Source organism: Ictidomys tridecemlineatus, chromosome 10, assembly GCF_052094955.1.
Source record: "Ictidomys tridecemlineatus isolate mIctTri1 chromosome 10, mIctTri1.hap1, whole genome shotgun sequence".
Taxonomy (NCBI): Eukaryota; Metazoa; Chordata; class Mammalia; order Rodentia; family Sciuridae; genus Ictidomys; species Ictidomys tridecemlineatus.
Window position 1 is genome coordinate 92,859,183 of NC_135486.1, and position 14,911 is coordinate 92,874,093.

The 14,911-nt window shown below is 30.0% G+C and overlaps 1 protein-coding gene across 7 annotated transcripts in view; it reads right to left on the bottom strand.

Moving 5' to 3' along the window:
- Positions 1-14,911, bottom strand: part of Zeb1 (zinc finger E-box binding homeobox 1) — a 160,100-nt gene that overhangs the window by 21,506 nt on the left and 123,683 nt on the right. For 3 of the 7 annotated variants that reach the window (XM_005330807.5, XM_021730179.3, XM_040278065.2), the window contains exon 3: positions 8,524-8,586. The exons of 2 other annotated variants lie outside the window; for them this stretch is intronic. In XM_005330807.5, coding sequence (XP_005330864.2) covers positions 8,524-8,586 — 63 coding nt within the window. The remainder of the gene's footprint in view (positions 1-8,523; positions 8,587-14,911) is intronic. 2 more of the 7 variants (XM_005330808.5, XM_078023441.1) reach the window with 1 other exon arrangement.

Sequence of the window (14,911 nt, forward strand, 5' to 3'; positions counted from 1 at the left end):
GTTAATGAGTTTATAAATAGCACAGATTTTTCAGAATTATATGTCTGTATTTTATAAATGAATTTTATTTCTTCAGTAAGTTACATATAAGCTTACCTGTATATTGACATGTTCTAAATGTGTGCATTTGAAGAGACATAAGATTTTTACAACTGATAAAAATTAGATTAGATTATACCATATTAATCTTAACTTCATTATAGAATGACATATTTTATAAGATGTATTTATTTACACTTTACATATTCTTTTATTATTTATAATTTATATTCCTCAATCATTTCTTTATTGAAGAATTGGAAAAATTATAACATCCTTTATTTTTTTTTCTTATCATTTGACGACTGGCATGACAGTGAGAATTGGTTTTTCTAGTTAGGTTAGTAGGTGAAAATTTCCCAGAAATTGGGTAAACTAAGGTATTGATCAAAAGAGAGTTACTACATGTCTTCAGATAGAATTTAAAAAATTATTTTAGCAAAAATTTACTGAAGTTAACCATATTTCAATGTCCCCAGTGGGGAAAAAAAGTGCTCTCACTGAGAAAGATAAGTAAAGCAAGGTCCCAAAAAAGTATAATTTCAAGTAATTTGATAAACAAGTATTGACAGAGCCTATCTGTTATATGTCCCAGAACATAAAAGATTCTAATGACTGGGAAACAAATCTCTTTGCAAATTAGGTGGCTTTGATTGTTTCTTCTCAACAAAATTAAAGGGGTACTTAACTTAATTGTTAGTGATAGGATATTAAAACATTTTTATTGAAAAAACACAACTTTTGGCATATAATTATGAAGCTGTATAAAGAACTGAGTAAGTTATAAGACTTTTATTTATTTATTTTTTATTTGGGAATAAAGTTATCTCAGTGCCTAACAAAAAACAGAAACAGAATTAATGCTGAATACTTTCCCTTTTAGAAGTAATAGTAATATAGTATATGAAGTAAATAGAAAATCTTTAGCTCATTAACCTCATTTTAATAATATCTAACAATTATTTATTAAAATGTGTAATATATTTATGTTGTGATCATTTAGGAACTATTAATAAATGATAAATCCATAATATTTTAAAACTTTAATATTCCTGTGGTCCCCGAATATTAAAAAGAAATTTCAATTTAAATATGTGCCTTTCTTTTAAAGAAATTGACAGTTGATAAAAAGTTCCTGCAAACAGGAAATATATATCACATTAGCATAAATTCTGTAGGGTAGATGGAAGGCAAATATGAGTTCAAGGAGTAAACATTATGATATAATATTTCTGACTCTTAAAGAGTTTATTCATTTATAAAAAAATGACTGATAGTAGTTATTAAATTGTTATATATTTCACATGTAAGAATGATGTTAAAAAGTCAATGTTTTTAATATGCTAGAAATTGTTTGCCTACTACTTACATTTAAAAGAAAATTATATGCTCATTAAGAAATTTGTGAGCTATATATAATTGTTTACATACTATAAAATTTAGATGATAATAACAATAAAACTTAGTGTTGTTATGAGAATTAAATTAATATAGCAACATGCTTATTAGTACTGTACCCAGTATGTAGTTAAGTGCTACAATTTTTAGCTGTTTTCCTTAAAGCATTATAATTTCAAAATTAAAAACTGTTTTCTAACCCTCATCTGTTTCTCAATAAAACAAATGAGAGTTAGAATAACAAGTTAGACAGCTTTTCCAAGATCATGTAGGAAAAAAATATTACCATCAGAACACATGCTTTAATATTAGATGTATGACATCAAATTCTGGAGTCTTTCCATTAAACAACACTGTCTCTATGAATCTGCATTACCAAGCCCAATTTCAATGGAAACCAGAAATTCTGCAGTTTTACCTAAGAAATTTAAAGATTTGGCAGAGCACATCATGAAAAGGTCAATTACAAAGCAAATTTACTGGTCTTTAAGATTGATAAACCTAAGTATTTAAAGATTAGGAAGATGAGCAAATACACAGAGATACATAATAATAATAAAATAAGTAAAAATTCAAGAGCTAATCATCAAAGTATAGGATTACAGAACTATATTCACCTGTGAAAGTATAAAATTATAGAGTATAATTACAAATTAGAGAAAGAGAATGTTTAACATAAATATAAATTTTTTTTCTCTCTCTCCTCCTCCCTCCCTCCCTCCCTCTCTCCCCAGGTACAATTTTTATTCTCAGTAACCTGCCATCTTTACCCTCTGTTTTTAAAACTTTATAAAACTGTTAACTATAGGAACAACAACAACAACAAAAAATGGATGCTTGGAAGAAGCAAACATGTTTTTGGTGAATATTTCACTCTTAAGTTGAATCAACAATTCTCTTAATTTCTTCAACAGTGAAAGTAAGCAAGCTATACAAAAGATTTGACAAAGTTCTGAACTAGTGATAGTGACATACATACAATGTTTTTGTCAGCATGTTATTCATTAGTAGTCAAGGAAGTAACAAAGCAAAGACAAAATATAATGTTAAAGTTCAACTGCTCTAAAGTCTCAAAAGTTCAATTTTCATCCCTTGTTCCTTAAAGCCACACTTATTGGAACTTTATTAAATATTTTCTTGCTCCTAAATCTTCCCCAGGTTCCAGGGAAATAGGCAACAGGGATCAACTTCTTGTGGGTGGGGGAGGCCTGACACTTCAGCAGCAAGTAGTTAATACAAGGTCACTCTGTCTTCCAGATGTGGATTTCTTTTTTATTTTTTAGGAAATTTATGTATTACTCAGTAATTCAACCTGAAAGAATACATATTTATAGTGAAAAGAAAATTGTAAGATAAAATACTGTAAACTTGGAAGTATAAATCTTTTTTGACAGAATTTTGTTTAGAAGGGCAAATGGTCTTCTGTAACTCTAGTATACAGTATTTACAAGTCATCAAAGTTGAACATGAGGTAAAAGAGTACTAAACAGCATTGTTTTATGTTCATTAAACATTACTGTTTTACTAATAAACATCCAGTTTTAATATTTTATATAATCTGCAAGTTAGCATGACAAATATTTAATAGCAAGCATACCTGAATACATTATTCATGCAAGCTAATAAAACTATGTTAAGAGAAGAATATAAAATCTTGGGCTGTACAGATACCATAAATCATAATACTCTATTATTAATTAATTTGGAATTCATCTTTAATAATAACAAAGGTTCTTTGTTTTATGGGACTGACAATTTGGAATTCATCTTTAATAATAACAAAGATTTATTTTTTTATGAAACTGACTGACAAATATGGGAGTGATGATGTTTATATTATAGATGAAAATCTATTTTTGACACTTAGTAATCATAAACCACACTTCCTAATGAAGACAATTTATAAGGCTCTATGGAATAGTCCTAAAATGTACTACAAAGTTAAAAAATAAAACAGCTATACATGTTAAACCACAGAAGAGAAGGAAAAGAGAAAATTTAATTAAAATTATGTGATAAAAATATCTATGCCTGAAAGACATCCACAGGCTGTAGGTGAAAGATAGAAAAAGATATATATATTATACAAATGGAGACTGAAAGCAAGCAGGAATAGCTACTCTCATAACTGGCAAAGTAAACTTCAAGCCAAAATAAGTCTGGAGACAAAGAAATTCGCTTCATACTGGTTAAAAAAACTATCAAACAACAAGATACAATAGTTATAAATATTTATACCCCAAATTCTGGTGTTCTTACTTAAATAAAACAAATACTAATTGATACAAAGACTCAGGAGGAACTGTCTCCAAAAGAGATAATATTTTAGGACATAAATACAAAAAAATAAAGGTAGATAATTCCTTGAATTTTATTGGATCATAATAGAATAAAATTAGACATTAATACAAAGATATAAAATAGAAACCATTTAAACACATAAAGATTGAATAATACACTTCTGAATGAGAACTGGATCATAGAAAATGGGAGAAATAAAAAAAATTCTTAGAAACAAATGAGAACAGAAATAGAACATTTCAAAATCTCTGGGGCAGTATGAAGGTAGTTCTTGAGGAAAGTTTACTGCATTGAGTACCCACTTGGAAAAAGATAAACAAAAACAAACAAACAAAAAAACCCCAGAAAAATGCCAAATAAACAGTCTAATGTTACATCTCAAGGCCCCATAAAACCAAGAGCAAACTCATTCTAAAACCAGTAGAAGACAGGAAACAATTATGATCAGAGCCAAAAGTAATAAAATTCAGAATAAAAAATTTAAAAATAAAGGATAATGCAACAATGAACTGATTCTTTGAAAAGATAAACAAGATTAATAAACCTTTAGTCAAACTAACCAAGAAATAAAAGACCCAAATCAACAAAATTAGAAATGATAGATACTTCTGAAATACAGAGAATTATTAAGTATTATTTTGAAAATTTATATTCCAACAAATTAGAAACCTGGAAGACTTTGACAAATATCCAGAAACACATGACTTACACAAATTGAATGAATAGGATATTAAAAACCAGAACAGACTGATATAATGTAATGAGACTGAAGCAGTAATGAAAAGCCTTCCAACAAAGTAAAGCCCAAGACCAGATGAATTCTCAGTTGAGCTCTAACAGGCCTACAAAGATCTAAAGCTAATTCTTCTAAAACTATTCCATAATATTGAAAGGGAGAGAAAACTCCCAAATTCATCCCATGCAACCAGTATCATCCTGAAATCAAAACCAGAGAAAGACACATCAAGGAAAGAAAACTACAGACCATTATCTATGAATAGACACAAAAATATTTAACAAATATTAGCAATTCACATTTAAAAATATATTAAGAAGAATGTACACTACGATCGAGTTGGTTTCACCCCAGGGATGAAAGGTTGGTTCAACATATGCAAATCAATATACATAATTCATCATATAAATATAATGCACAAAAATCACATGACCATCTCAACAGATACAACATCCAGCACTCATTCATTATAGAAACACTGAATAAACTAGGGATAATGGAACTTAATATCATAAAGGCTATATATGACAAAAGCAAAGCCAACAACATAGTGAATGAAGAAAAACTCAAAGCATTTCTTCCAAAATCAGGAACAAGACAAAAATATCCACTCTCATCACTTCTATTCAATATAATTTTAAAACTGTAGCCAAAGCAATCAGGCAAGAGAAGGAAATTAAAAGGGTATAAACAGGAAAAGATGTAGTCATATTATAAGTTTGCCAATGACATGATCCTATATTTAGAAGACTCGAAAAACTCCACTGGAAAATTTTTAGAGCTGATCAACAAATTCAGCAAAGTAGTGGGATATAAGATCAACACAGAAAAATCAATAGCTTTCCTAAACTCCAATAAGGAATCTGCTAAGAAAGAAACCACAAAAACAGTTTCATTTAGAATAATCTCAAAATACACTTGAGAATAAATCTAACCAAGGAAGTGGAAGACCTCTATAATGGAAACTACCAAACATGAAGAAAGAAACTGAAGAATATCTCAGAAGATGAAAAAATGTCCATGTTCTTGAGTAGGCAGAATTAATATTGTCAAAATGGCCATCTTATTAAAAGCAATATACAGATGCAATGTGATTCTATCAGAATGCCAATGACATTCTTCATGGAACCAGAAAAATGTTTTAAAATTCATATAGAAGAATAAAAAAAACCAGAATAGCCAAAGTAAGACTAAACAATAAGAGTGATGCAGGTGGCATTACAATACCAGATCTCTAATTATACTACAGAGCTACAGTAACAAAAAATGCATGATTCTAGCATAAAAATAAATATAAAAACCCATGATATAGAAAGGAAGACACAAAGACAAATCTGCATAGATAGAAATCTGATCCTTGACAAAGTTACCAAAAACACACAAGAAAAAATATGGCCTTTTAAATAAAATGGTACTGGGATAACTGGATATTCATATGTAGAAGCATGAAACTTGATCCGTATCTTTCACCCTACACAAAAAAATCAACTCAAATTGAATGAAAAACCTAAGTGTTAGACCAGAAACCCTGCAACTGCTGAAGGAAAACAGGGTCAAACTCCAACATATTGGTTTAGGCACTGATTTCCTTATTGACTCCTAAAGCTCCAGAAATAAATGAAGAATCGATAAGTGTAATGACTTTAAATTAAAAAGCTTCTGCACAATAAAAGAAACAATTAAGATCATGAAGAGAGGGCCTAAAAATGAGGGGAAAATAATTTTAACTCTTCTAACAGGAGATTAATATCCCAAATATACAGAGAACTCAAAGAATTTACCATCAAAACCAATAACTCAATCAATAAATGGATAAATGAACTAAACAGATATTTCTCAAAAGAAGAACTGCAAATGGCAAACAAATATATGAAAACAGAAATAAGGAGAATGCAAATAAAAACTACACAGAGATTTCATTTCAGTCCAGTTAGAATGGCAATCATCAGGAATATAAATAAATGCTCATGAAGGTATAAGAAAAAAAGATACACTCATGCATTGTTGGTGGGACTGCCAATTAGTAGTACCACTCTGGAAAGCAGTACAGAGATTCCTCAAAAGCCTAGGAATGGACCTACCATATGATCCAGCTATCCTACTTCTTTGTATTTATCCAAAAGAACAAAATGAGCATACTGTAGTGATAAATGCATACCAATGTTTAGAGCAGCACAATTCACAATAGCCAAGTTAAGAAAATGGTCTAAGTGTTCTGTTCCTCAACAAAAAAGATTTTAAAAATGCAGAATATTTACACAATGAAATTTTAATCAGCCATAAAGAAGAATGAAATTATGTCATATGCTGATAAACAGATGGAATTGGAGAACATAATGCTAAGTGAAATAAGCCTAACTCAAAGTGAAGGGCTGAATGTTTTCTCTCATTTGCAAAAACTAGAGAGAAGAAATTTTAAAAAGGGAGTTCTCGTGAAAATATGAGGGAGAATAGCACAGACGAGAAAGGAATTGAGGGGGAGGGAGAAACCATGGGAAAAGAGAGGAACTGCAGAATGTAATTGACCAAATTATGCTATGTGTATGTATGAATATATCAAAATGAATCAACTTATATGTATAAGTATAATGCACCAATTAAAAAAATAAATTAACAGAAGGAAGAAGCATAGAGTACAGGAAGAGCCTCAAGTGGAGGGAGAAGGGAAGGAAAGGAGGTAGTATTGGAGATAAAAAAGGAGCAAATTATGTTATATGCATTTATGAGTATGTCAAAATGAACCTGATAATATCTATAATTATAATGCACTAATATAAGAAACAATTTTATTAAAGAAGGCTATAAAAGACATTTTAGGAACAGTTGAGAAAATCTGAATGTGGACTAATATATTACTAGGGAATTACTATCAGTTTTATCATATAAGAGAATGCATTGTTTATTGGAGATACATGAAGGCTGAGTTTTGTTACTTAAGAAAAGGTACTTATTTATTAGAGATTAATTATGAAATGTCATGATTTCTATGATTTACTAAGAAATGGTTCAACTAATACATGTATAGTGGAAAATTCGGCAAAAATGTTAACAAGTATTGAATTCAGATGGAAAGCAGTCATTTGTTTAACTTTTTGGTAAATTGAAAATTTTAATATCAAGAGTTAAAAATATATGCCTGAGTACACAAAATATACTACTTTGAAGTATATATTTTAGGGGAATGTTTTAATAATTTGGAATTCAGTTTTTAATTTTATATTCTAATAGTTCTACCTGACTTGAGGGACACAATAAAATGTCTCTGGTACAATTATACATGATTTAAGTTTTCCATTTACTTTTTTTGCTTCTTAATCCTAATCTGAATCAATTATACAGAAATTGTAAGAAAAAAATTTGATTTTCTTGTATTTTTTGTGATATGTTCACTCAACTCGGCAATATTCATGATTCTCATCTTGTTTGTACATAACCCTTATAATTGCTTATTTTTTTCCTCTTTTGCTGTCTGTCTTGTGGGCAATTCAAAGCAGATCCTAGAAACTAATAATGAAACTCAAAATATAGTTAATAGGGCTGGGGATGTGGCTCAAGCTGTAGCACGCTTGCCTGGCTTGTATGCAGCCTGGGTTCGATCCTCAGCACCACCTACCAACAAAGATGTTGTGTCCGCCGAAAACTAAAAAATAAATATTAAAATTCTCTCTTTCTCTCTCTCTCTCCCCCCCTCCCTTTCTTTCTCTCTCTCTTAAAAAATATATAGTTAATAGATGTGTATTTCCATAACTTTGGTAAAAAATTTGATATAAATTTAAATTGTAAAAGTTTTTATATCATTTGTAGATTACACTGGACATACTTATAGATTGCAAAATATGCTATATTATGTAAATCTGTAAATTTACATTGTATTTAAAGAATATTAATTTCTAACTTTTCATGTAGTGCTCCAAATGCCTACTTAAACATTTTAGGAGGACAAGATAAAAGGGGAGGAAATAAATTAAATTCAGGATTCACAAATGCAAAAACTGGTGGCACAAAAGACCTCCTTCAAAGGCTATCGTATGAGAAAATGGCAAGAGTACCTGTACATCCTGCATCATCTGCCTGAGCTTCAGGCCCCAGGATTTCTTGCCCTTCCTTTCCTGCTGAAATCAAAGAACAGGGGATTAAAAGAGACATATTTGCCACAAACATTTTAGCTTCTAGAAATCTGAAAAGAATTAGTTCAGATTATATTTAATTTGGATTTTTTTTCTTTTACATATATGGGACTGCATTGTTGAAAAGTAGTGCTTTATAGAAGTATTAAGCAGTTAGTTTTGTAATAAAAACACAAAGATGTCTTAGACAAATCTAAGATATCAATGTATATTTAGATATAATTCTGAAATTATACATATTTTGGAGTTATAGATTTAGTATCCTTTATCTGAAATGCTTAGAACCAGAAGCATTTTGAATTTCAGATTTTTAAATATTGACATATATAAATGAGTTATCTTGGGGATAGAACCCAGGTCTAAATGTGAAACTCATTTGTTTTAGATATACCTTTATCCACATAGCCTGAACATAACTTCTTACAGTGTTATTAGGGTGCCTACATTTTTACTATGACCTGTCACACAAAGTCAGGTGTGAACCACTAGTGGTGTCATGTCAGTGCTCAAAGAATTTCAAATTTTGGATTTTCAGATTATGAATGTTCAACCTGCATAAGCATACTAGGATTTTAGTAGTATTTTAGGAAAAGAGCTATATCTATAAGTAAAATGATTTTTTTCCATTTATTTTCCAAAGCACATATTTCTGTGGTCCAGGTACTTTGCTAAATGTTTCATAAACTTGTTTCTTTTAACCTTCATAACAACTTTTTTTGGATGTGGGTAGGTACTGGGGATTGAACTCGGGGGCACTTAACCAATGATTCACATCCCCAGCCTTTTTAAAAAATAGTTTTAGAGACAGGATCTCACTGAGTTGCTTAGGGCCTCACTAAGTTGCAGAGGCTGGCTTTGAACTCGTGATCCTACTGCCTCAGCCTCCCAAGATGCTGGAATTGCAGATGTGCACCACTGTGTCAAGTCATAACAATCTACTTTATAAATTGAAAAAAGCAAAAAAAAAAGTTGAGGGTTGGAGAAGTTAAATAATTTGCCCATGGACACACAGCTATTAGATGGAAGAACTGGAATTTGTATGCAGATCTGATTGACTTCAGAGCCCTTTCCATTACACACTTCTGCACTAGAAAACTAGAAAGACTAAACCAAATGTCACTGTGCCCAAAGCAAATATCTAAGGCACTATATTTTTTCTTCTACTCTGTTCCTTAGAGAAACTCTACATGTTTGTGATTCTGCCTTCCCCCCCTGTGTTTGTAGTAGGCTATTTAATGTATTTAATACAGAATAGATACAGAGTAAATATTTTATATTATAAATGCATACTTTGGCAAAATGTTTTATATATTTGGGTACATTTTATTTATCATGAAAATTTATTAAGAACACATGAATATATTAGAAGACATGAAGGAGTTAGAAACTGCTCTTTTAACTATAGCAGAGTATATGTTCTAATTATAATCAGAATAATTTTAATTAATTAATTAATTTTTGGTCCTGATAATTGAACCCAGGGGTGCTTAATTATTAAGCCATACCCCCAGCCCATTTCTTTTTTTTATTTTGAGAGAGGGTCTCGCCAAGTTGCTTAGGGCCTTCTAAGTTGCTGAGAATGACTCTGAATTTCTGCCTTAGCCTCCTGAGCCACTGGGATTATAGGCATGAATCACTGTTCCTGGCTAATCAGAATATTTTAAACATAATATAGGTATCTGCACCACATACAAATCTCACTAAATATGTCAGCTGAAAAATCTTGATATTAAATTTCTCTTTAGTTTGTTGAGAAACATCACTAATTAAGTAAAATATCTTTGCATTCAATGAATTTCTTTAAGTGCTCTGGATTAGTAGGTACATTATTTAGCAGATTTTAGCTTTTATACTAATATTTAAAGATGATCACTATATAAAAAATAGTTAAAATAAGTACAAATCATTTTAGATCAACATAAAAACACTAAGATAATTATGTGATTAACTTCTAAAAAATTCTCATTCTGTACTTTCTATCAGCACAATAATTAATAATTTAAAAGTTCTTATCAAGGGTTTACAAAAATAAGAATGTATGCCAGTGTTTGCCAAATACCTGTAAACCTCTAATATCTCTCACCTTTTTTCCTCTCCAGTGCACCTACTTAAACCAAAATAAAAAACAGTATGCCAGCTGGGCAATTAAATGATGGTATTATAGTTACTTATTATTGTATATCTATGTCCTTTATTTATCCTCAAATAAACAGACTTATCAGACTTATCACTTGTTAAGATGAACTATAACACTGATGTTAAAAGTTAAAATGACATTTTAAAAATTTATACATGACAGCAGAATGCATTACAATGAAATGACATTTTAAAATTACTAATTTTTCTACTTAGTTATTATATATGATTAAAAAAACTGTCTAGGGCTGGAGTTGTGGCTCAGTGGTACAGCAATTGCCTGGCATGTGTGAGACCCTGAGATCCATCTCAGCACTGCATATAAGTAAATAAAATTAAAAAGATCCATTGACAACTAAAAATAAAAAATAAAAAAAAACTGTCTGGAATTCATTTAAATGATTTCTTCATTTCTTCCTTCCTTCATGTTTGGTTGGGATAAAATCTAGCCTCTTTAGATGAAAATTTAACATATTTTAGAATCTATTCCCAGCATTATTACATACAATGTAAAAACTGAAAGTCTCCATTCTCCTCTTCTCATCATTTCAGTAAGTATTTTGGTTGAAGAACTAAAACCATGTTGCTTAAAGAAACAAAAAATATCCTAATTTTGACTTGTAATGTAAATGCTCTGTTTTTCAAATGTGCTGTCCAGGAATAGCTTTGTTTGCATTCATTCATGAAGTCACAGCACCTTCCCTAATGTGTTCTGATCTTATGTCTAATTCAGGAAATACAAAGGGAGTAAAGCAATAAAATCTATCTGTACAAAGGATTTTCCTCTATAGGACAATAATGTCAACACATTATGATTGGTTAACCTAAATTCAATATAAAAAGGAACAGTAGAATGCTCTTCAGGCTTCTAAATTCCAAAGCATATATAAAAGTGAGTAAAACCCCTGAATAATAAGACTGTTATTTTCAAATAAAGGCAAAGTATAACATGAAAAATAAGTCACAAAATACTTAGCAATAAAAGGAACAAACTATTGATACATGCAACATCTTTGATCATGGAAATCATAAAATCATGGAAAGTGAAAAAGCCATTCCAAACATTACATACTATATAATTTACATGACATTCTTGAAAATGCAAAATTATATATGGAGAACAGAATAGAACCCTTGGTTGCCAAGGTTTAGGGATGAAGCAAAGGAGAGCAAGAAATTACATGAGAGGATACTAGCTCTGCAGTAATGGAATTGTTCTGTATTTGACTATAAATATCAATCTCAATAATGCTAGCTGTGATTTCCATTATAGTTTTGTAAGATGTTTCCACTGGGCAAAAATGGGTCAAAGAGCCAGAGAAAATGATGCATGACTACTGAGAAATGATTTGAAAGACTATAGACTTATCATCAGAAATCATGTATTCTATAAGGAAGTAGAATATCTTTAAAGTACTAAAAGAACAAAAAACACCCAGTCAGCTCAAAGTTCTATATACAGTGAAAATGTCCTTCAGGAATGAAGGAAAATAGAATAAAAACATTCTCAGATGAAGGAAAGCTAATATAATTCATTGCCAGCAGGTCTGTTCCAAAAGCACTGCTAAAGGAAGATCATCAGAAAACAACAACAACAACAACAACAAAACCAAATGGTATCAGAGGGACACTTTAAATGTCAAGAATGAAAGAACAACAAGAGAAATGATCTGACATATATAAAAACTGCAAAATAAAGGAAGGAGGGTAATGGAACCCATTTGTCACTAAGTTTTCTATATTCCTCTTGAGTGATAAAAACATTGATTCTAAGTAGACTGAAAAGATAAATATGTACATTCCAAGTCTCATGTTGTAACAACTGAGCTAGCTGGGTATTCCAAAGTATAAACATTTCGATCTATAATATTAACACTTAAAAAATCTATAGAGTGAAAAATTAAATAAATTAATTAAATAAATACATATTTTTAAAAATTCTCCAAAAGAAGTTAGGAAAGGAAGATGAGAAGAATGATAAAAAGGAAGCAAATAGAAAGCAAATATTAAAATGGTAAACCTAATCCCTAACATTAAAAGTTATATGACATGTAAATGGTCTAAAGAAGCAATTAAGGGATAAAGATTATCAGAATACAAAGGGGAAAAAACAAGCTCCATTTACATGCTAGCTACAAAATTATTTTAAATTTAATTAAATCAATAGGTTGAAAATCAAAAGGATGAAAAATTATGTCATGCAATATTGATAAAAATAAATCTAGAGTGATTATATTAATACCAGACAGTACACTGTTAAAGCTAAGAAAATTACCAAGGATAAAAAGAAATACTGCATAATGAAAAGAGTAATTTCACCAAGAAAACATAATAATCTTAAATATGTATGCATTTAACAACAGAGTTTTAAAAGAGATAAGTAGAGATATCCATAATTATAATTGAAAACTTCAATACTCCCTTCATATTAATAACTGATAGAACAACTAGACAAAAATTCACCAAGGATACAGAAGAACTAGGCCATACCAACAAGTAAATCCAACTGGTATTTATGTAGAACACTCTACTCTCAAACAGCAGAATACACATTCCTTTCAAGTGCATGCAGAACATTCATAATATACAACATATAAAGGATCATAAAATAACATTTAACAAAATATAAGAAATGAAACCATACAAAGTTTCATTGACCTGAATGAATTTAAACTGATATCAATAGCTGAATGATAATAAGAAAATCTCTATACATTTCACTTCTAAAGAATCTATGGAACAGGGCTGGGGATGTGGCTCAAGCGGTAGCGCGCTCGCCTGGCATGCGTGCGGCCCGGGTTCGATCCTCAGCACCACATACCAACAAAGATGTTGTGTCCACCGAGAACTAAAAAATAAATATTCAAAATTCTCTCTCTCTCTCTCCTCTCTCACTCTCTCTTTAAAAAAAAAAAAGATGTTGTGTCCGCCGAGAACTAAAAAATAAATATTAAAAAAATTCTCTCTCTCTCTCTCTCTCCTCTCTCACTCTCTCTTTAAAAAAAAAAGAATCTATGGAACAAAGATGTAAATTAAAAGTCAATAAAAGTTTGTGGTATATCTCTATAAATGAGTGTTTTGAGGGACATTTATAGCATTAAGTACTTTTGCAATAAAAGAAGACCTCAATAATTCTAAGGTGCCATGTTACAAAAGAAGAAAAAGTGGAGCAAAATATACCCAGGAAAAAAAAACACAGAATGAAATAATTAAGATCAGAAATCAACAAAATTATCATAGAAAAATAGAGAAATTCAATGAAACAAAAAGCTGGTTCTTTGAAAAGATCAAAACAACTGCAAACCTTTAGTAAGATTGACAAACATAAAATAGAGGGAAGACACAAATTATTAATATCAAAAATGAAAAGGGAATATCAGTATAGAACTAGTGGATAGTAAATGGTTAATATAGGAATACTATGAACCACTTTACACACATAAATGTGAAAACTTTGAAATGAAATGAAAAATTTCTCCAGAACCATAAAATACTAAAACTTATCCAAGATGAAATAAATAACCTGAATATTCTTGTAGCTATTTAAAAACTGACTTTTATAACATTCTTCTAAAACAAAACAACCATGTGTATGATTTTACTTACAAATTTATCAGACATTTAAAGAAGAATAACTGTAAATTTGAACACTTTTTTTTCAAGAAAAGGTAAAGGAATACTTTCTAACACATTTTATCAGGTTAACATTATTCTGATAATAAAATTATGCACAATAGTATAAAAAGAAAAGCAAAGCTATAGACCAATATCCTCAGTGGAAAATGACACAAAAATCTTCAAAGAAGTATTAGCAAATCAAATTCAGCAATATATTGTCTTATTGTCTAATTTTTTTTAGTTCTTTGTATACTCTGGATATTAAGGCTCTATCTGAAGTGTGAGGAGTAAAAATTTGTTCCCATGATGTAGGCTCCCGATTTACTTCTCTTATTGTTTCTCTTGCTGTGAAAAAACTTTTTAGTTTAAGTAAGTCCCATTTGTTGAGCAATATATAAAAATGACCACACGGAGCTTTTTAGGGAATCAAGGTTCATTCAATATGAATGAGTATTTGAATATTTGAATATATTTGAATATTCATTAATTCACTTTACCATACTAAAATGCTAAAAAAGCAAAAGTCACATGTTAATTTGAAATGATAAAAAGTGTT